Source organism: Lemur catta, chromosome 19 (assembly GCF_020740605.2).
Source record: "Lemur catta isolate mLemCat1 chromosome 19, mLemCat1.pri, whole genome shotgun sequence".
Taxonomy (NCBI): Eukaryota; Metazoa; Chordata; class Mammalia; order Primates; family Lemuridae; genus Lemur; species Lemur catta.
Genome location: NC_059146.1, coordinates 3,306,617 through 3,329,239, shown reverse-complemented (window position 1 = coordinate 3,329,239; position 22,623 = coordinate 3,306,617). Strand labels below are relative to the sequence as shown.

Genomic DNA, 22,623 nt, shown 5'->3' with positions numbered 1-22,623 from the left:
GAAACGGCCATTATTGACATAAACAAAATATTTAAATATCCTGCACGAATTTTAAAAGATGAACTAGAGTTTAAGATGCCAATAGCTCTTGAATTCCCCTTTTAGGAGAGAGAACGCTGCCGTCTGGAAAGTGGTCCTCGGCGTCAACAACCTGGACCACCCGTCGGCGTTCATGCAGACGCGCTTCGTGAAGACCATCGTCCTGCATCCGCGCTACAGCTGGGCGGTGGTGGACTATGACATCAGCGTCGTCGAGCTGAACGAGGACATCAACGAGACCAGCTACGTCCGGCCGGTCTGCTTACCCAGCCCAGGGCAGTGGCTGGAGGCCGACACGTACTGCTACATCACGGGCTGGGGACACATGGGCAACAAGAGTAAGCCGGGGTCTTCGGGGGCCTTTCGGCTCGTGCTAAGAGGCGCTGTGTTTCTGCCTAGCCTTTAGCCGTCATTTCCCATCTTCACTTATAACAATCTAGCCACAAATGGTAAATCCCTGATGTGTGTATCACAGTCCTCTGGCCGCGCAAATCGTAGATATTAATAAGCCATTAGGGCACTTAAACTCGCCAAGTGCAGAGGCAATCTCAAAAGCCCTTCTCCACACCCCAGAGTCTTTCTCCAGGGAGCTGCTGGCAGTGTTTTGGGGTCCCTGCAGGATGAGACTCAGCCGCCGTCCTTGCTTTAGATGTGTTCATGATTCGGGCCACCTGCAGGCAGAGTCAGTAAGAGCCTCTGCCTAGCGGTTAGTCAAGCTGCACAGTCATATTTGCAATTCTCTGTCATGATTGGGTCTTATCTACATCTGTAGCACAACCTGTAAGTCCTTCTAGAAAGCACATTGATTTGCTATTTGCCTATTTAAATCGATTAAAATAGTTTGGCTCTGTAGATGATTTTAAACATATAAAACACACGGATTAAAAAATTTGTACTACTACTTACTCTCAACCTCCCTTAACAGACCCTCTCATTCTGTTTTTTCTGTTGAAAGTTTAGAAGGAGAATCAAATCAATTTGACATTTTTTTTAACTGCAAGTGCTGGCCACTCTGACTATAACAAATATAACGCCACGGCGTTCAAGAATGATGGTGTATATTGGCATTCTGTCATCGACCTTAGAAATCGCATCTTCGAAGGAACATTTTTTTCTTGAAATTTAGCGAGATCAGTTTTGAGCTGAGTTTCTATTTTATATGATCAATTAAAGGATGAAAAGAAAAAGTCAATAGACAGAAATCAATGACTTTTTCAGAAAAAGTTCACACGTAAGAATTTTGAAGGCCATGTTGTACATATGATGTCACCATTCCTATGAGTCTCAGTTTTAAAATCTATACTTATTACTGTAATATAAGAGCAGAATATATTTTATATTGCCTCTGCTTGTATTTCTCCTACAATATCCATATCAAACTAAGAGCACTAGTGGAACACAGTACACATACCACGTGTAGAGTGTAGCATGAAGAGCAAGGATCTGAATTCAAAATCAGAAAGATCTGATTGACCCTGACTGCATTCCCTTCTAGCTCACTATAAAATGAACAAAATAATAGCAACTGTTCTCCATGTCTCTGAGCAATGTCCAAAGAAAATAAATATAAAAAAGAGCAACTGTCTAACTCACAGGATTGTTGTAAAGATTAAAGGCAATAAGGTAACACCCAGAAGATGCTGAGTATAGGTGCTTGGCTACCACTACTACCCAATACATGTTAGCCATTGTTCTTAGCCTTCTTTTAACAATTCATGAAACATTCGCTCTCTGCCACATCCATTTTTCCAAAATGACTCTTTCTTCCAACAAGGTACCCGGGGATGATTCTCTATCACTGTTTAAAAGAATGGTGTGTGTAATTTTGTAGAATGGCTCAACAGCGAAAGATTCATGTTATCTTGCTCCAAGAAAGCCATTGTTATTCAGCAAAAACTTTCAAGTAAGATGGAATTCACATATTCTCTCTGTCGACACCAAGGGATGGCTTTGTCCTTTTCAGTATCTCTCTGTCATATCCTCTAGGATGAAAGGTTCTTACATTAAATAACAGCTACTGGAGCACAAGATGAGACACATTCTTTTCACTGAGAATACCGCAGCCCTTCCGCCGTTAGATTTAACAGGTATCCTCTACGGCAGCAGAGCAGGACTGACATGCGGAACTGACACCAGGCTGGCAGCCTCCGATCTGGAGAGGAGATCTGGCTTGATTTTTTTCCTTTTCACTGTAGTAGCTGTTATTTTTGGTAGCATATGCTAAGAGGGGAGAAGCATGAAACAAACAACTTAACCGGACTGTGCCTCAATTTCCTTATTAAGAAAATAAAAGGTTTCCCAAGATGATTGCTATGAACAAATTGGAAAATTCTGATTCCAAACAAGTCTTGTCTTCGAAATGACATTTCAAGTAAAGAATATGATTCATTTGGTATAAAACTGCTCGTACGCTATTTGAATTTCATATTTGGCTAGTTGCGATTTTGAATCACTTTATCATTTTGTATCTATTTCTTCTTCTTCTTTTTAATCCAGTGCCGTTTAAGCTGCAAGAGGGAGAGGTCCGCATCATCCCTCTGGAGCAGTGTCAGTCCTACTTTGACATGAAGACCATCACCACCCGCATGATATGTGCTGGCTATGAGTCCGGCACAGTCGACTCGTGCATGGTAAGTGGCTTTCTGGTTGCCAGGAAGATTCGGTTCAGCAATAACCTCTGTGAGCCCCTATGAACTTACTATTATTCAGGTATGATCCTTTGGGAACATTTTTTTGAAAATTGTTTGTTGCTAAAGGTCGAATTGTTCATAATGTGTTTTCCTTCAGCCAGCACCCAAGCAACCCCCTTAACCACCCCGTCCCCTTCATTCAGGCTGCCTCCAGCTTTTGCGCGTTTACCGTCCGGGGAACGTTACCCTTGGTCAGCAACGCGAGGAAAAACTCTTGTTTCTGTCCGCTCATTGAACCGTTTTGTTGGGTAGGAAAAACGAGGTTCTAGGAGGAGCCAGTGGCAACCATGGCTCCAACCCCAGGGAGCAGGGGCCACCAAAGGACATTATCAGCCATTAGGGTGATGGCATTAAGGCACTCACCAACACCCCAGTTCCCGGGGTGTGTGACAGGACTACCTCTGTCTCAGGAGTGAGCACACTGGCCTTGTCTGGGTCCTCCGGGCCCTGACGTGGTTGCCGAAAAGTTCTCCAATGTCACCGAACCCAACACTTATGGCCACAACCGTTTTCAGAGCGTGCTAACTTAGCAGTGCAGGGAAGCATTTTTATTTTTACTTAATAAATATTCATTGACTGTCTTACTGGACTGGCTCCCAGGAAAGGGTGAACGTGTGCAAGTGCTCGAAAAAACTTAGTAACAAAGTGGGGGACACAGTTATTATACTACACGGCTGTGAAGCATCGTTGTTATTTTACTGCTTTGGCATAGACTAAATGCACCCCCCCCCATTTTGAAGCAGAGATACGACAATACCATTACCACTAACTCAGCATAATGCAGTGACATTTTTGATGGTCCGTTTTAGAATGGAAAAGTCAGGGGACGGAAATGGTTCGGTGGTGATTCCTTAGACAGTTGTCCGAGGGAAGAGGGAGCAGAGACGGTTCCCTCGGGGTTCCACGGAGGCCACCCGCCCTTCTGCCTCCTGGTCACAGTCAGCGGCTGAGGGAGGCGGTGGTAGAGGAATCCCTCCCTTCTGCATAAGAAGCCAAGGTTTGACTCCCCCCAAGTCCCCCCCGCAAAAAACAAGGTACTGTAGGAGACCCAGTGTGGGGCACAGAGCAGGATTTGCAGCCTGAAAGACCAGGGTTGGATCCCATTTCTGCCGGTGAGGACAACGTAAGCTGGGGACGCTAGCCGACCTCTTTAGACAGTTTTCTCATGAGTGAAATGGGGCCGATGATGCCTAACTTACAGGGTATTTTGAGGATTAACTGAGTTAATGTATGTGAAAGTCCCTGTCTCTCATCTATCTGTATGTAACGCCTGGCACATACTTAGACATTCAATGAATAATAATTACAGTAACATCAACATCTATCACTTTAGTGCTTACTGTGTCCCAGGCTCTCTGCAAAATGTTTTCCAATACCTCATGTGATCATGACAGTCACTCCATGTGGCAGTGTCATCGTTTCCCTGAGCAGAAAGCGAGAGAGTAGAGAGGTTAAGTCGTCCGCCCGTGACGTGTGGCACGAAGGTGGTGGGGTGGGGGGCAGAGCCAGGCGGTCCGGCTTCGGGCCCAGGTGCCCAGTCACTACCCCCCCCCGGCTGTAGTGATTGCCATAGATACGTTTCTCCCCTTCCTCAACACGATTGGGAGGTTTTCCAGGAACTAGCACCTCCTGGCACATATTCAAGATCATTTCTCGGTCATTGCTCAAGGCTGGGACCGGAGGTGATTCTGTGATAAGGAACTGAAGGGCCAGACACAAATGCAGACACAGGCATGTTCGCATCATGACGTTAGCAGGACCCAGGTCTGGCCAACTTCTTCCGTGCTGGGAGTTCAGTGCTGTGGGCATCTTCAAATGCACACCAGAGATCTCTAACACAAGCTCAGACAGAAAACAAAACACAGAACAAATAAAAGCTATTTCCTACTAGATCTAGAGCAAATATTTATAGGAAAACCTCTATGACACAACACACACTGTCTGTCTTAACTGGATCAACAGGACACATTGAAAGCCATGGGTCCCTCTGTGACAGTCTGTAAATCACGCAGATCAATATTGAAGCCAAACATGAGCTTTGGCTTAAAGCTCAACATTACAAAGAGGAAAAGAGGACCAAAAAGACAGTGCAGATAAATTGTGCCTTGAGCTGTATTCTCCCTTTCATTTCGAATTGCCTGTTCTTCACGTCTCGTTTTCTACCTAGCAGAATACCTACCTGACTCTCTAAGCCTAGCTCAAAACCCACATCTCAGGAAAGCATTTTTCATTCCTCCCCACCTGGAAGCAATCACTCATTCCTTTGAAGTCCTCTTTATAGCTCTTGGATTTTGCTTTCATGTCAAGTTATTCTTGTTACCTAAGCAGACTTTTGGCCGCTCGGGGACAAAAATGTCCTCAGTTATGTATACCCCAGCATGGAACCTTACAAAGAGTAGATGCTAAATAATTGTTTGACTAAGTTTCTGATCTGGAAGTGAAGAGGTGGTGACATCTAAACATGTCCCATTTTAACCACTCTCTGGCATAATAATTAGTTCAACCTAAATAATTGAGCATCTTAGTATTTATTTTATATAAGAAATAAAATTATGAAATATGTCTAACAGAAATGTTTCCAGGACATTTTGCTTTTTTTTAAAAAATTCAATTAGATTTTTAGGTAGAAAAATTTATTTAGCCCCTTGCAAGTTCTATGTTTATCATTTAGGCTCAGGACACTGGAAAGTTATGAATATAAAATCACCACTTCCGTAAAAGCAGACAGTTACAATCAAAAATTTAATTTTGCTGTCATAGCACAAGTCTTAAGGAGCAGGGTGGCCTTGTAGTTAGAGTTGGAGTCCTGCTGCCAGACTGTCTAGCTCCAAATCCTGGCTCTGCCAGTGAACAAGTTCACCTGGGCTTCAGTTTCAGTATCTCTGAAATGGATGTAATTATAATAAATAGTATCAGTTCTTAGGTATTTTGTAAAGATTAAATGAGCTAATGCAAGGGAAATGCTTAGCAGAGCATCAGTACACTTTGTTCCTATTACTCTTCAACATCACCAAGTGGAAGAAAGGCCACAGATAGGCTTCCAAGTTCGGATGTCTTATAGGGCAAGCAGTATTTGTAACTTTCTAGAATGAATTTATATACTTAGTTGCTTATTTTCTATGGCAACAACCCCTCTCTTCTGAGGCAGTGCAGAGTGCACTTCTCTCACCTACCCTGATCTTTCAGGTGTAGCAAATATCAATGTTTGTAAAGCCACAGGGTTTTATTGTTGACTATATTGGAGGCAAGAGCTGAGTGAACCCAGTTGAAGTACCTATATCAAGAATGAAAATCTCCATGGATATGAAATAAAATAAACGCTATAAATAAATGAAATACTTCACTGTAAGTAATTCTTAACTGGTATTTTCTATTCAAATAAACCAAATTTAAAAAGCCCTAAGAAGTGCAGTGAGAGCTCCCAAAATGTGCTATACTTAATGCATTCATGCACATAGCAAGAATCTTCAGAATAGAGAGCTATTTTAGAATGTTTTTGAAGTACTGTTTCTGAGGGGGGGAAAAAATCTTTGGATGTTCCATTTTGGGTACTTTCTGCAGTTATAGGATTAATCAAACTGAAAGAATGAGGTCAATTAAGAGATAATTAGTTCTGATACTTGGAAAGAATTTTATGACATATTTTGAGAAGTGCAGGAAATGACTGAAAAAAATGTACTCCAATTTCATAGAAAGAAAGAATATAATTGCTTCCCAGGCCACTCTCTATCCTTTCAAAAATAGAGAGGTTAAGATGTTCATTTGAAAGCTCCATTCATACAATGGAAAGCTTTGTTGAAAAGTTCCAAGTTGGTTAAGCTGGGTTTGGCTTCATTGCACCCTCAGGACAGCATGGGGTGCCATGAGGACTCTGAAATCCCAGTGACTAATGTCCTTTGCTATTCATTACAGGGTGACAGTGGTGGGCCTCTTGTTTGTGAGCGGCCTACAGGACAGTGGACATTATTTGGTTTAACCTCGTGGGGCTCCGTCTGCTTTTCCAAAGTCCTGGGGCCTGGCGTGTATAGCAACGTGTCCTACTTTGTCAAATGGATTCAAAGACAGATATACATACAGACCTTTCTCCTGAACTAACTCCGAGGATGATCAGAGATGTTGCCAGCTGCACTCAAAGAAAATGGCCTTCTCGACCGCGAAGGGCTTCCTGCAGAGAGCTGTACAGAAGCGCTTTGCACGGACGGGGAATGCTCACCGCCGCACTGCAAATTCGCAAGTTTGTTCTGGACTAAATTTTTTCAGCTTTATTTTTCTCTTAAGTTTGGTGAAAGACTTTCAAAAAACTAAGCAAAGCAGACTTTGTTCTTTTGCCAAAACAAACCTTGACTGCAGCACAAAATTAGCAACTCTGGAGAGATTTAAAATAATGCGGGCACTAGGGTACCGTGTTACGGGAATGTTCCCTTTTATCCTATCCCAGAAAGGACATTGAGATCCAGGCCAACTAATTAATCTTTGCCAGTTTTTGTTTCTCGAGCACAGTAGCATAGTGGCAAATTTCAACGTTAACATTAGAGACTTGCTTTTGATTTATTAAAAGCCAAGATAATTTACATGTTTAAATTATTTACTGTTACTCCTCTAATGCTTGCGTAATTCTGAGAACTTAGACAAAGGTAAAAGACGAACAGCATCCATTTAAGTGGCAAAATGTACTGAATGCAGAGTTCTTTAGACTTCAGTTTTAACACTTGGCATTATAGGATTGCCCATTCTGATTTAAATCAAGGTTGTAATTTTATAGAAAAGTCTCTATAGAACTTCCCCCATAGCTGGGATTTGTTCAGTGTAGATGAGTTGGCTGATTGAGATATCAAAAACTAAATCAATATTCCTGGGAAATATTTGGTTTTGCCTATAGGACAATAAAGTAGATATTAAACTTTGCCAACAGAGAATTTGCTATAGAATAGAGTGATGCAATTTTTTAAAAAATAAAATTAAATTGCATTCCTCTCCCAATTAAATATTTTTTTTCTGTGTTCATATCAATAAAGTCACAGAAATATATTTCAAAGCACAGTAAAACTTTGCATGGAGTAAAACATTTTGTAATTTTTCTCAAAAGATGTTTAACATCTGGCGTTGCAGTTTCTTTTTATTGATAATTAAAATTTCAAAGATGATTTTTTTAGCACTAGGCCACTTTATGCAAATCAATTTTAAAGCAATTAGTGGTTAAAGTATTTTTCCCCACTAAAAAGCTTCAAAACACAGATCATCACATATATCTAACTTAATTAGGCACATTCATTCTGCAACATTCAAATGCCTTTTGAACAAATACTCTCCCCTATGGACCCTCCACCAGCAACCTGGATTGCCTCAGCGTTCCAGAGACTATTTATAATTTTATACATGTATTTTTGTACTCTTTTTCTATGTGTAAACACATTTGAAATTCAAAAAGCTGTTTAAACACTTTCCATGTTATTCACATCCTGTCTTGTAGTTTGTATTAACGTAAACCCAGTGAGAGTGGGAAATAGTCACTGGATTGTGGTCACAATCGTATGAAAATTTAACAACATAGGTCAGTTGCATTACAGTTGTAGGTACCTACTTAATGTCACAAACTTTTAGCCTTGTTCAAATTTTGTGCAGTGAAATGTATGTAATGTACTTATTTTAAATAATTCTTAATACAAGTAAAATGGTATGATCTTTTTTTTTTGGATGGATATGGAACATATAGCAAGCGTCAGAAAATTGCTTCTCTCTCTATAGCAGCATGCTGGCTGGCACCCAGCTCTCCATCAATCAAAATTTATCTTTCTTATAGCTCATTCTCACAGGTACATATTATTAATCAATTTCCTTGGCTACTAGGAGCTATAAGTGCTTGTTCCCCCCAAATTTAGTGAAATATACTGAACACTAAAATGCAACAGCTCACATTAGCTTTGTGTAAGAGTTACTTACTTGTAAATGTGACTCTTCAAATGTTTAATATAGATCCCAAATTTCTTTAGCCTAGTGGCCAGAATGTGTTTCAGAATTCAGAATTTTCCAAATTTTAAAAATACAGTTTGGTACTCAGTAATAAAATGAGCTATTAATATTTTTGTAGCAAAATATGTGAATTTTATACTTTACATTAAGTGTATAAATAGCCTTACATTTGTTCAGGGCATTGAATTTGTACCTAATTTACGGAAAATATTTTCAGTTTTCAGAGCTTTGGAAATTTTAGAATTGTAGATAGGAGATTTTGGCCCCATAACATAAACATTCGATTTTTTTCTTCTATTTGTATGTACAGATAATTTATATCTTGGAAATTAACCTTTTTTCTTAGTGTTTTTGGCTCATTCTTCTTTTTATTCTTAGATTCTAATCTTTTACTTATAAGTGACTATATCCCTAAATTTTTTACTTAGCAGAAGATGATGATCTCAGGGAATGGATGCCAGCTATGAGGATAGCAAATGATATGACCCCAGTGATTTCTCCATATAAGAAAAGGCTTAAACAATATTCTGGTAAAAGAGGTGCTTTGGGACTTTCCTTCTAAGTTCTGGTACTAATTACAGTTGGATACAGTGAGTGTCTACAAGAGTTGATGACAGTTTTTCAGTACACATTATTTATTAAACAGTTTATTTTAAAAAATCATAAGGAAGTAGAAAGCGACTTTGATTTGTCATATAGGATTTTGAAAGTTCTAGAAATCAGTCTGTATAAAAGACTATATGCAATAATATCAGAAGGCTACAAAAAAAAAGTCAGACCATGATAATAGGCAACGGGTACAAGATTAAACCCTGAGAATAACAGTTTAATAGTCATTAAGAAGACCTTGATGTAGACATTGAACATTAGCATGGCGATTCATGAAGGAGATTCTGGATGATTGATGACTGACAGCTTTTAGATAACAGAGGCAGAATTTCAAAAGGACTTCAGCAAGAATACATGATGTTATAATAGCACCTGGCCTTACTTAGCATAAACTAGTTTCTTTGCTCCAACTAAAGTCAGCATACAGGATTGCATGGAAGTCAACTTGCTATAGACGTTCCTGGCTTCAAATGCATTAAAAAAACGAATTTTTCTAAGAACCTCATAGAAACCTCCTGAGAACAATCTCTATTAGTCTCAATATCCCATTTCTTAAACGCTACAACATGGAAAAGTTGTAGGATATTGTGTAAACAATGAACCCTCAAGTGGTCTCTAGAAGATTGTTTTGAAATTAATGGTATCATTTCAATAGGGCTGTTGTCAGTTTTAGAGTACGGGAAATTGCCCAGTGGTCACAGGTCCAGCTGACGCTGTCTGCCTGACCTACGGCCTCAGTCTCCTCACTGACAACATCTGTGCTGAGGCAGCCCTCACGAAAAGTCTTCTCTTGTCTGGAAGCTGGGAGAGGAACACATTCCTTGTAGCTGTAGAACCCGAACTATCTTTCCTGCCCCTTCCCAACGAAGGTTCCACCCTACGAGAACACTGAAATGAGCAGTGAGGTAAGTCTCACACATTTTAACTGTGTTTTAAGCAGTACAATTATACTCTATTTTAGGTACGTTGTTGTTTAAAAGGATATTGGAAGTTTATCTGTAAATTAACCATTTATAACATTTTTTCCATATGGAAATAATTTCTGAGTCTTAACTCAAAAGTACTTTTTTCTCAATTAAAAATAATTCAGATCGGAGCCAGCTCATTTAAAGTATTCCCCAAGAATATGAGATCTCCTTGTAAAATAAATATATCTCAAATGACTCCCCTTTAAAATGTTTGCATTTCTAAGACAATTAAAATGCTTTTATAAAATCCAAAAAGTTTCATAAAAGCATTTGATTCTGAATTAAATATTTCACTTCCCTAAACTCTGTCCAGGTCAAACTCTACCTCTCCATTATGAATATATATACTAATATACCAAGAAGGGTCATTCTGTCAGCTTCCCCAAGCCTAGGAAAATGCTCATGTCCCTCATGGAAAAATCCAAGTCATTCTTGTTTGGTAGAGGTGCCTCTCAAAATCCCTCTTCCGAACTCGAAAGGCTACTTCAGCTTCAAGGAGGGCTTCCTGCTTGCTTAGTCTTTTGAGGTCCAGCCACCTGGGAGGCCTCCGTGTCCGAGCAGCGCAGGTCTAGAGCAGTTTCACATACAGATGTGTCTCCCTGTCCAACTGCACAAGAAGTTGCTGACCTCATTGCAAAGACAGCAGAAGGTCCAGACGGGGGTCTTCTTCCTGTCTGGTCAGCTGATGGTTCAGCATGTTTTGATGTCACTTGATCCATCTTTCCAGCCCTCCTCCACTTCTTGAGAGCTTCGGTCCTCTCCTCCGGAGTGAGTCTGTCAAAGTGCTTAGCTCTCAGAATTGGAGACGGAAACAGGGATCCCTGCAGAACTCTGTATACAAACCTGAGTTAGAAAGAACATCACCGAATTAAATTCACCTCAAAGGCATCATGGGACACACAAATGATACTGACCAATTAGAAAAAATAAAATGATTTGGTGGCCACTTAGCTCCTGAGTAAAGGGGGAGAGTAAGTGAACTATAAAATGGAGATAGAAACAATATTAAGTAATAGTTGTAAAGCACTTAGAAAATACTACGTGCAGTTCCCCTCAGCCAGTTCCCAGAAGGAGCACCCCACGCCTTCCAGAGCCACACGGTCATGGTGGAAACAGAAGCCCAGAGGGAGGCAGGTGCAGGAGGCTGACAGCTGCCTCCACCTCGGCAGAACAATTCTGACAAGTCTGGGAGCTCATGGTTGGTCAGCAATGAGGAGCTAACCAGAAAAAAATGGTGGATATCAGACTTCCCAGCCTTCAGGACTGTGAGCCAATCAATTTCTCTTTGTAAATTGCCCAGTCTGGGGTATTCCATTGTAGCAGCACAAAATCACCCAAGATAAAGGCAACATCCTCGGGAGATGGCAGAACAAAAAGGGAGAGAAAGGGTTCTAGGTCCTTGAATAACCTCATGAAGAAAGGCTGCCCTAACCCTGTGAACTGTCAACAGATTAGACATGTTAAGGAGAGAAACTCAAACCTCCCAGTTTGCTTAATGAAACCATTTTTTTCTCCAATAAAACAGTTAAAGCCAGTATTTTAACCAGTACGCAGACTGACTTCCCTGCTACTGAACAGGCTGGTCTGCCAACCATTCCTAGTAGCGGCTCAAAGGAGTCTAAGCCTAGGACTCCATTTACCCTCTGGATGATAGAACCCGCACACTGTACCTGGGCAGAAGAGCCACGCAGGTGGTGAGGATGCAAACTAAGTAGAACACCGGATCCAGCATGTGCTCCTGCATAATCCAGTAGGGGTTGGACGGTGGGTTGCAAGTGACGCACATGGCTCCAAAAGCCAAGGCAAAGAGGAAGTAAGACACGACACTGCTGACGATGACCAGCATGTGGATCCACGTCTGCGAGACAAGAGGAGCAAAGGACATGAATCCTCTCCCACCGACAGGGTGTGGCCTGGCAACACTGCTCCACTACAGAGAGAACACACCTGAGCACCGCACGAACGGTCTAGCAGAACACAGCAGACCGAGGAGGTAAGAGTGCTTCTGTGAATGTCTTAGAATTCTTTAAAACCAAATCCAATGCCAAAAAGTAATTCTGTTGACTAGTTAAGTCTGTATTGTCTATGAACCAGGAGGTGTTTGAATTTCCTCCTTAATTTTCTCCATGTAGTCAGTCATTGGTCTGCTTCTTCATTAATGTAATGCCTTAAGCCAGTGACCCTCAAACTTCAGCCACTCACATAGGTGGTGGCCATTACTGTGGCCCACGAGTCCTCTCATTCTCCTCCTCCAGTCAGCCTTCGGGTGGACTGACGTCCCTACTCCTGTGAAATCAAGCAGAGCCACGGGTCTTGCTTTGACCAGTGAGATGTGAGTGGAAGGGTGTGTGAAACATGGAAGAGCTGGTTTGCAATTTCTCATGCTGTCTCCTTCCTTTCCTTCCATAGTGACGAAGAAGTTCCCTTTGGGGACAATTCCAGATATCACGGTTACAAGATGCACCCTGGGCCACAGAGCTGCCCCTCAGAGGACAATTCCTTCTAGAGCTGTCTGGAACATCAGCCAACTTTATGTGAGCAAGAAAGAAATCTTTGTGTGTCACAGCAGAACCTAGGTTGAGCTGATACAAGGATGTTAAAGTCGAGGAACATGTGGTAGAAACTGACCATGAAGTGGGAAGGAGATGGTGAGTAAGGGCATGAAGGGAAAAGAGTTTTATATTCTCAAGATATACTTTTTATGCCAAAACCTCAAATCTACTCCAGTCCTTTCCCAGTGGGTTCTCAAGCTTAGGTGCACATTAGAATCACTTGGAGAGTTGGTTAAAGCATTGCTGGGCCCAATCCTCAGTTTAGGATTCAGTAGGTTTAGGGTGGAGCTCAATATTTTGCATTTGTAATGAGTTTCTAGGTGAAATAGATGCCTCTGGTCCGGGATGGTGAAGAACAATTATAGGAATAAATGCATGGAAGACAGGAAAAAGGGTGGGGTTAATCTCCCTTGCTTATACTACTATTTTTTAAAAGTGGAGGATAAGCCATCATTTGGTGAAATGTTTTCTAAAACAGCTTCAGTTTACACCTGTTTTTTTCAAAACTGATTGCTGTAAATGCTTAAAGTCTCTACATCCAGTCCACCCCCCAAACCAATGAAGTCAGAATCTCTGGGAACGACTCAGGCCAGCATCAGTACCTGTAAAGCCCCCCCCCCGGTGGTTCCAATGTTCAGCCCCAGTTGAGAACCACTGGAAGCAGCCTCCAGCCAACGGGCGCACAGAATAGGTCCCAGGTCTTAGGAATTGGGGTACATAGGCAGACCCTTACGGACAAGGACCCTACAGAGGCTGGGCTCTCTAGCTGTGTGTCCTCTGGCATCAAGAATGATTCCCTAACGATGAATCCTTTAAGTAGCACTCTGTTTTTCTTGGAATCTAGCTTTCACTCCCTTTATTCCTAGTGAGGGCACTCAGCATTGTACAGGCTTGGCAGAATATTCCTCCCCTAGCCAAAGCCTAAGGTGGGGGAATAGGATTCTGTCACCAGGGACTAGACTTGGAGCACGACCACGCAAGAACAGAAAGAAAATGATCGGGGCCAGTTCAGAGCAGAGAACCATCCTGACAAGTCCATTAGTTTCTGTTCCCTGCTCTCCGGAGTCACTCTGCTTCCTCAGGACTTTTTGTTTTGCTTTATTTTGTTTTACCAGGGTTCTTCAATATATTTTTAATAACTTTTCTATTTGTTCGGGTTAACCAGAATAGATTGTTGTTCTTAATCAGCGAATCCAGACTAATACACTTTTGTGTTAGATCCTCTGGAACACTAATAAATATCGGGACCTGTGGCCCTCCCTTAGGTGGTAACCCAAAGGACCTGTGCAATTGCTTCAAAATGAAATAGATATTAAAACAATCCCAAATACTTCAGTTCTAGAATTCTTTACTCCTCTGGTATTTGCAGATATTAACCATTTACTACATTTTGGGCTTGTAAGACGTGGTTACAAATGATTATAAGCAAAGCAAGTGATGCCAGAAATAATCAGCCTTACTTTAGAAACTGCTCTAAATGATTTAATAATATAATCTCGTGTATTTTAAACTATAACCTCATTCAGCTATTTTCGATTTGAAATTTTCTTATTACCAGGATGGTGAGTATACCCCAAACACTGATTAGTTATTTGATCATTGAAATGTTTTGAGCACCTACTGTGTGCCGTACTTGTTCTTGACATTGGTATACAGTGGTGAACAAAATAGGTCTAAACTCTGCCCTCACAGGGATTATAGTGTAATGCAGAAGATATACGTGAATCAGACAATCACAAAATTAAGTGAATAATTATAAATTACCATTAGAGTCAGGCCTAAAAGCAAGAGAACAGTATGAGAGAATGGATGGTTAGGGAAGGGCTTTGGGGGAAGCAGCATTGTTGCTGATACCTAACACGACCTACAATAGCATTTGAGTTGGGTGAAGTGCAGGGAACAAAAAATACCTCCATTAAAAGATACAGTAAACGCCGCGGTCCTGATGTGGTACCAAGCTCCACACATCAGAGAAACAGGAAGAAGGATAACGTGGTTCCAGCCCATGGATGAGTGGAAATGAGGTTGGACAGAGAAGTAAGGGCATCCCTGCATGAGGCCTTAGAGGTCACCTTAGGGCTTTTAGATTTTATTCTAAGAACGGGAACCCACTGAAGGGTTTTACTCAAGGGAAAGCAAAAAAAGATTATTTTTTGTATTATAAGCTTTGTATTTTAGTCAACTAAAATAAAGAATGCCGGCTGTAGAAGGGTAATTATTCCTGCAGCCTGTCTCACACCTTCATTAACCATCCACCACTGACACTGCCGAAGGGAGCAGGCAGGTGTTTTCCCTTCTCCCTGGCTACACATCCACCTCAGCATAATAGCGTTCAACATCTTCCGTGGAGTCATTAATCTGCTCCTTACCACTTACCTTCTAGGCATGAAGAGCTTAACAGAGACACCGCTAATAGAAGACATTTCCCCAACCACAAAGGGTTTCAGGATCCTTCAGAGGCAGGAAAACCACTCACCAAACTCTTGCTTTCAATGACCAGATGGAGGAGAATGATGAACAGCGCAGCTGTGTTCAGGGGGTTTCCAAAAGTAAAGATGTCAATGTCGGAGCCCCGGTAGGTCTACAAAGAGAGGACAACAGAGGGTAATCCTGGAGAGCTGTGCATGCTCGCCGTAACACTACTCTAGCTACAGCTCAACGGAGGCTTATGTCTCTTCTACAACATCCCTATGAACCGGTCCTTTAAGATAAACTTCAGCATTTCCAGAAGAGAGATGCTAATTCTCTCCTAGATAGGCCACCTAATCTTCACACTTTGCAGTTGGAATTCTTCTTTATTCTGAACCACAATTGATCTTCCTGAAACCTTTTACTCACACTTCTAGCTCTTTAAGGTAAAGAGAAATTTTTTCCACTTAACAGAGCTTCAAAACTGTGAAGCAGTTATTAGGACTACTCTAAGTTTGTATCTCTCCTAGGTAACTATACCCTCCTCTCCTCTGTATGTCTTCATGTTCTTATCTTTCACCATCGTTTTCATCCTCTCCTGAATCCACTTCAGATTGCCTTGTCTGTGTATTTCTCTTGAACTGCAGTACAGCCAGAATGCTCTAGTGAGGCTAATTCAAACAATCATTTAAATATTTTGAATAATATTTGAATAAAGAATGAAGATTGTTAACTTAGAGACTAACATTTTTTTCTTTGTTAATACTGTACTCTGTTAATACCATCCATGATAAAACAACTGTTTTCTTCTGGGGAGGGGTTTATATGGACAAGCAGCTATATTATGCTGCTTTGTGTTTGGTGTTAGCCTAAATTTTTAAAATTAACCTTTACACATTCTTTGCTTAGTTGCATTTCTTCATTCTTTACCTGTAAAACAGGTCTTTTAGTTTTAGAGACACTACTACTTACAGGATCTTAAATTTAATACTCTGAATGTCATCCTACTAGAATGAGCCCAGCACTCTCTAATAAAAGGTTTTATATTCTGACTTTGCCTCTCTGATTTTCGACTAATCTAATTATATGGCCAGACATTCCATTTTGTTCAAGTCATTGACAAAAATTATTAAGCAGTACAAGGTTAACAAGAGACTCAAGAGGACTTGAACAAGGTACTTCTTTCCAAATTTAATCCATATTAAACATATTTTGGGGGGAGATTATAACTGAGGCAGTTAATAATCAACCTGATTTTATGGGCAACCTGCCCTTCTCTATGCTGATACTGGTGGCAAAGTACAAAGGAGCATCATGGATTCTTGAGTAACAAACATACTGAGTGAACAACGACTCACAAAGAAAGGCACGAAGAAGCAGACCAGGCTTTGATAAAAGGCATCCAACAAGGTGACCCAGAAGGTGAGGGGTAGGTATGCCTGGAAAGGAAACAGATGTTGGGGAGAAATTAAGATTAACAAGGCTCCAAGCAAAGTCCAGAAACAACTACAAGCCAGTACTTACTTTTGCTTCTCCAAGAGAAAACTTTATTCCTTCACTCTCTCACTCATAAAACAGGTGGGATTTGTCAACAGAGGTAAACGAATGAGGTAAAAGTTGAATGCAATGAATTCACATGTGAATGTGGTTAAAAAAAATCCTTCCCAAAACTCTTACTCAACTCAGGTTATGTTTATCACTGGACCAATTTTAAATCTACCTGAAATAGAGCCAGCAGTGCTAACTTTTCATTTCCTATTGATCAGAAAGTACTGTTTCAACACTTCTCCAAATCTATCCACTTCTTTCATCCACGCTACTCCATCTACTACTATTCCAGTTCACCATCAACTCGCCGTGAATTAATGGATAGCCATCTAACTGCCTTCCGTATCTTCTACTCTCAATCCAATTTTCCTGTATCAGCCAGATGGCTTGTAAAAAATGTAAATCAGGTCATGCCATCTCCCTAATTAATCAGATTGACTCCTTCCATCCCCTCCAATGACTTCCCACTGCATTGCCAATACAATCTAAGTTTCTACCCATGACCTATAAGGCCCTGCAGGGTCTGCCCACTGAATAGTTCTTCTTACCACTGTGGTCCTGCCACACGGACAGTTCTTTTTTTCCTTCAATGTGCTAAATCCATTCTTTTCCTGGGCTTTTACCTGTGCTAGTCTCTCTGCCAGGGATTCTTTTCCCTAGATCTCCCACAGGAATAGTTCATCATTATTTGTATCCCACTTCCACTATCCTTCCCTACAGAGGCACACCAGAACAGTCTAAAAGTTGTGCCCACAGAATCATTTATGGCCGTGGCATCCTGAGAAGTCTCTCGTCACCATCAGAAACAATCTTGTTTGTTTACTTAATGATTTTCTGGTTCTGTCAATGGAATGTAAGCATCACCCAGTAGGACTTTGACTTTTTCACTGAAGTGATTAAAACAGTACCTAGTACATAACAGGTACTCAACAAATATTTATCAGGTTAATGAACTATTTTTATATAAGTTTTCATGTACTAAACTGCTTCCTACACAAATCTTGTAGAAAGAAAGAGAAAGATCAAGTAGAGACACTAGTCAAGTGATTGAAAATAGTTGTTCAAACAAGAGCCAACTCAGACTGAATGGTGATGTGTGTTAAGAAATATTCTGAGGCTACATTCAGACTCAGAAGGAAAAGATGCTATAGATTATTAGTGATGTCTGCCGTGGACAAAAATGGAAACACATGTATCAACCCAGAGCTAGTCTTTTCTTAACATCGTCCTAGTCCTGTTTTCTTCCAAATACACACAGAGGCTGAAAATTCCTTGAAAATGTCTTACTGTCTCTTAAAGAACAAAGCTTCATAAATATACAAATTTATACAAATGGAAGAAACATACATTCTTCCATTCTTCAAAACACTACACTTGAAATTTTTACATCTATCCTTTTTATCCCTTTGTCCTTTTGAAAATCAAAGCAATGAAGATTCGTTGTTTTGTCTACTTTCCCCTGTATCTTCTTTTACTACTTCCTCTTTGGAAACGATGGGATATTCTACCTACCTTTCTTCATCCACGTTTCCATGAAATCTAAGCAGAAACACAACCCAATAGTGGAAAAAAACCTTCCAGAGACAAAGGGGCAACCAAAACGCCACTGGACAAGAGAGAACTATTTTGGGCTAAGTTAAAATATAACTTTATGCTTGTGGGGGAATAGAGGTTGCTGAAAAAAACCTAGAGTGAAAAAGATATAAAGTATAATTTCCCACAGTCTCACGCGGAATAGGACTTACGGAAGGATCAAGGATAAGATACATGAGAGGTGAGGGATTAACTCAGGGATTTCCTGGAAACTGAAAGGGAAAATCTGGATATGAATGAAGGCAAAGCGAGAAGAGAAGCGTGTGGGTGGTGAGAGGTAAGTAAAAGGCTTCTTGGAAGGCAAGCCTCTGACTGCAGGTTTCCAGACCCAACTCCTTTAGAGCAGAGAGATCCTATAACCCTGCAGAGTGTATTTCACGGCACTGAACACAGAAAATGACCCAAGCATAAAACAGAATTTGTTTGGAGGCCAAGTTCAAAGAAAGGACAAATTCTGGAAGGTGAAGTCAATGAAATCAATTACCTTTTGTCAATAGCCACATGCTGGGAGTCTGCCTGCTATGATCATCTTTGACAGAACTGGCCGGCTCAACAGAACAATGTGTACGAAAAGACTGATGATAGAATTCAACTACAGGAAACAGTGACCTCAGTTCTCCCAAGGATAAGGACCAATTCAATCTTCAGTCTGTACTTTTAAAACACTAGCTATAAAAACTGACTCAACGACTCCCTCAACCCCTCCTTACCCCCATGGATTTGGAATTGAACTTAGGCTTGGGGTGCAGGGCAGCCTTCACGGATGTCAAGCACACACTCCTGCATTCTGCCAGGATGAACTTTAGCCAGACTGGACTCCTTTGGGAAAACCCCATGTAGTTCTTTGGTCTGAATGGATTGGAGGATATTAAAGGATTATAAGGATTTCTCCTTCCCTGAAACCTGAACGTGTGACTTCTCTGTTGGCTGTGCCAAGAAGCCTAATGACACTAAATTACTCTGCGTTCCAGAAAGGCAGTTCAAGACAGAATACAGTTAGACTGATGAAAATAAATACATCATTTTAAATTTGGGATTTCCTCAAATTTCAGATTAATTCTAGATGGCAAAAATACTGAGAGCTTAAGATGGCTGGAAATTTTACACATATTATTTTCCTTAATTCTCCTATCATTTCCATAAAGTAAAGAAAACAAAGCACAGGCGAGTTACAGAAATTACCAAGGTCACATGCCACAGAACCAGAATTTAAACTTAGGCTACACATGACCCATTGTTTCTAACCCGTGCTGAACCACTGTTTAGCTGTCAGATGTTTGGAAAAATTATTTAACCCCTTTGAGGTTCAGATTTTTCACCTTAGAATGGGAACAATATTAGACTCTGTCTCAAAATGTTTTCATGAAGATAAATGAGACGGGATGTTTATGAGTCAGCACGACAGACGGCAGTAGGGTTTAGTGAATACTAGATGTTATTGGTAAGTGATTGGTAAGAACCAAACGCTGGATTTTTTCTTAAAGGTACCTAAGGCCTTTCACAGATTTATCTGTGTTCACCTCAGAGGCAAGTAACTTGATATCCGCCATGTGAGTAGAGATGTGTTAAAACAAGCAGACATTTCAAATAGTTTTAAATAGTTCTGAGTGGACTGAAATATTTGGGCCAGCTGACTGGAAAACACACTGGCTTTGATGATGGACGCGTATCTAGCCACGAATCCTCGCTGTAGCACCTACCTCTGATTTTTGGCCACTCTTGTAAAGCTCAGGCAGTTGCATGAGGGTCTCTGCAGACACATCTTTCTCCAAAACACCATAGATGACAGGAGGGGCAGAGGTGAAGAGGAGGTTGAAGAAGATCAAAACCCAATAGTCAGTCATAGATGTTCCTGAAAACCCACAAAAGAACTGGTACCAGAAAAGGAGGTTGACATAGGCCTAGGGACACAAAGAGGAACATTCGGATCTTAGAAACAGTCACGTGTGCTGTGACCACACATCCCACATGCTGGCACTTGGAGCTGTGTAACTTCAGCCTCTCTGCAATCTCCTCACTCACACAGTAGAAGACTACAACTTACCTTGCAGCTTGATTTGGTAAATGCTTTATTAAATTAAAGTACATACACATGCACCCGCCCCTCCCCATCTTAGATATGGTGCTGGCACTGTTCTGAGTGCTTTACAAATTCATGTAATTTTCATAACAACTTGGGATTTATTGCTGTTCCCATTTTACAGATGATGAAAATGAGTGCAACAGACTGAGTATTGTAGCCCCCTAAAATTCCTATGTTGAAAGCCTAATCGCCAAAGTGATGGAAAGTGGAGCCTTTGGGAGATGACTAGATCGTGACAGTGTAGCCCTTCTAAAGGGGATTAGTGACCTCGTAATAGAGGCCCCAGAAAGGTTTCACTCTCCTTCTATCACGTGAGGATACCATGGTAATCCTGCAGCCCAGAAGAGAGCTCACTAGAAGCTGACCTTGCTGGCACCCTGACCTCAGACTTCCAGAATTGCGAGAAATCAACATCTGTTGTTTATAAGTTACCTGTCTTTGGGACTTTGTTATAGCAGCCTGAATGGACTAAGACACTGAGGCACAGAGAGGCTAAGGAACTTGCTCAAAGCCACCCAGCTAGTATGTAGCAGAGCCACTGTTCAACTGAGATATTTCACTCTAGATGAAGAGAGTCTAGCCCAGTGCCTGGCACAAAGCAGGTGCAACCACCAACGTTCACTCTCTTGCTTCCTGGGGTCACAATCACTTCGTAGCAGTGAAATGGGAGGGGGCCAGCAGAGTGGCCAGCCATCCAGTTTGCTTGGACTGATGGAGTTTCACCGGCCATGGAACTGACTCTCAGTGCTAAAACTGGGACACAGTCCCAGGTGAACCAGGATAGCTGGTGACCCTAGAGGCCAGGCACACGCATCCTACATGGTTTCCTCCAGTATTTTGCCTCAAACTAAGCCCACTATAGCAAAAGCACCATACTCTGAAGCAGGGAAGACCCTGGACTCAGACATAGGGGGTTTTGCTTCAAGGCCTGGGATACTTCCCATTGATTGTTTGACTTTAGGCCATTTTCTTAACCTCTGAATTTTGGTTTCTTATTCTGTAAAATGAGAATTATACTAGCATGGGGCTTAGTGTCAAGATCAAGTTAGAAAGCACTCATGACCTGCAGAGTGTTTTACAAATGCTAAGGTATTATCACTGGCATCAAAGATACACTAGAACGCCCTAGGAAAATGGCCACAAGCCTTAGAATAGAGTTTCTTAGTCTAGTGTTCATGGACACACATTATGCCCAGCTCCTGAAAATGTATCCTTTTGGGGCACATGTGGTTTGGGGCACTATTCTAGGGAATGAATTCATAGTCTTCATCAGTATCTCAAGGATTGTCCAATATCCAACAACCACAGTCTCAGAAAGGTAAGCTACTCTAACAGTTTCTGGTCCTGGCCCTTTTCTCCAGAGTTTATAAAATATTCATTTTTTAGCTAGGTATATAAGAGGCAAAAATTAAGCCTAGAGAATATTAGTAGAAATGGCCATCCAAGGATTACAGAAGAGAAAGACCACAGGGCCCTGATTTTCTGGTGATGTACTCTCTTCTTATAAACACTGCAAGAGCATGTAGCATCTCTTTGTAATATTAGTGCTTCTTAACCCTTTAATCTGGAGTTAAAACATGGCAGGGAGGGGAAGGAGTTTCATCATAATAGGGGAGAAGATGCAAAGATATTAAAAAAACCAACGTGGCAGAGGGGCTCCTCTCTAAGTCACTGACCACTAAGTCACAGAATTTTAAATTACAAACCACAGTTTTCCCCAGAATTACACACTCACGCAAAAATTTTATACATTTCAAATATTTTCTTAAAGTATCTGATTTTCACTAAACTTTGTGCTAATTCTAATTAATAAAATACTGAGAGATTCTTGAACATTTCATTATGACACAGGAAAAAAATGCTTTGTTGGACAGACATACACACAGATCTAAATTACACATTTGAAATGTCCTAAAAATGACTTATTTTTTTCCCTAAAGATGGTATTTTATAATAACAGAGTGATGTAAACTTACGTCTACTACTGATATGCAACATATGGACTTTAAAGACCAAGAATGAATTTGACCCAAAAATCATGATATATTTCCATAATTACCACATTTAAAAGAGACTTAAATGAATACAATTTTATAAAAAGGGAAACTGAAATTTAAATGGTGCCTTGAAGGTTAGAAGCCAGGGATTCTAATCAAATTCTG

The 22,623-nt window shown here is 40.9% G+C and overlaps 2 protein-coding genes and 1 long non-coding RNA gene across 4 annotated transcripts in view; 2 read left to right on the top strand and 1 right to left on the bottom strand.

Annotated features, from left to right (window-relative positions):
- CORIN (corin, serine peptidase) overlaps positions 1–7,313 on the top strand; it is a 180,032-nt gene extending 172,719 nt beyond the window's left edge. Inside the window, exons 20-22 of the mRNA XM_045532957.1 lie at positions 106–377; positions 2,536–2,669; positions 6,642–7,313. Coding sequence (XP_045388913.1) covers positions 106–377; positions 2,536–2,669; positions 6,642–6,824 — 589 coding nt within the window. The 3' untranslated portion in view covers positions 6,825–7,313. The remainder of the gene's footprint in view (positions 1–105; positions 378–2,535; positions 2,670–6,641) is intronic.
- Positions 7,314–9,319: 2,006 nt separating this feature from the next.
- The window catches only part of ATP10D (ATPase phospholipid transporting 10D (putative)), a 72,670-nt gene continuing 59,366 nt past the window's right edge, over positions 9,320–22,623 (bottom strand). For both annotated transcript variants that reach the window (XM_045532955.1, XM_045532956.1), the window contains 5 exons: positions 20,079–20,279; positions 16,596–16,676; positions 15,305–15,409; positions 11,947–12,134; positions 9,320–11,119 (listed from right to left, as the gene is read on the bottom strand). In XM_045532955.1, coding sequence (XP_045388911.1) covers positions 10,768–11,119; positions 11,947–12,134; positions 15,305–15,409; positions 16,596–16,676; positions 20,079–20,279 — 927 coding nt within the window. In that variant the 3' untranslated portion in view covers positions 9,320–10,767. The remainder of the gene's footprint in view (positions 11,120–11,946; positions 12,135–15,304; positions 15,410–16,595; positions 16,677–20,078; positions 20,280–22,623) is intronic.
- Positions 10,729–16,041, top strand: LOC123624811. The gene is made up of 3 exons (XR_006730223.1): positions 10,729–12,269; positions 12,686–12,924; positions 15,212–16,041. It is a non-coding gene; the product is annotated as an uncharacterized LOC123624811 (long non-coding RNA).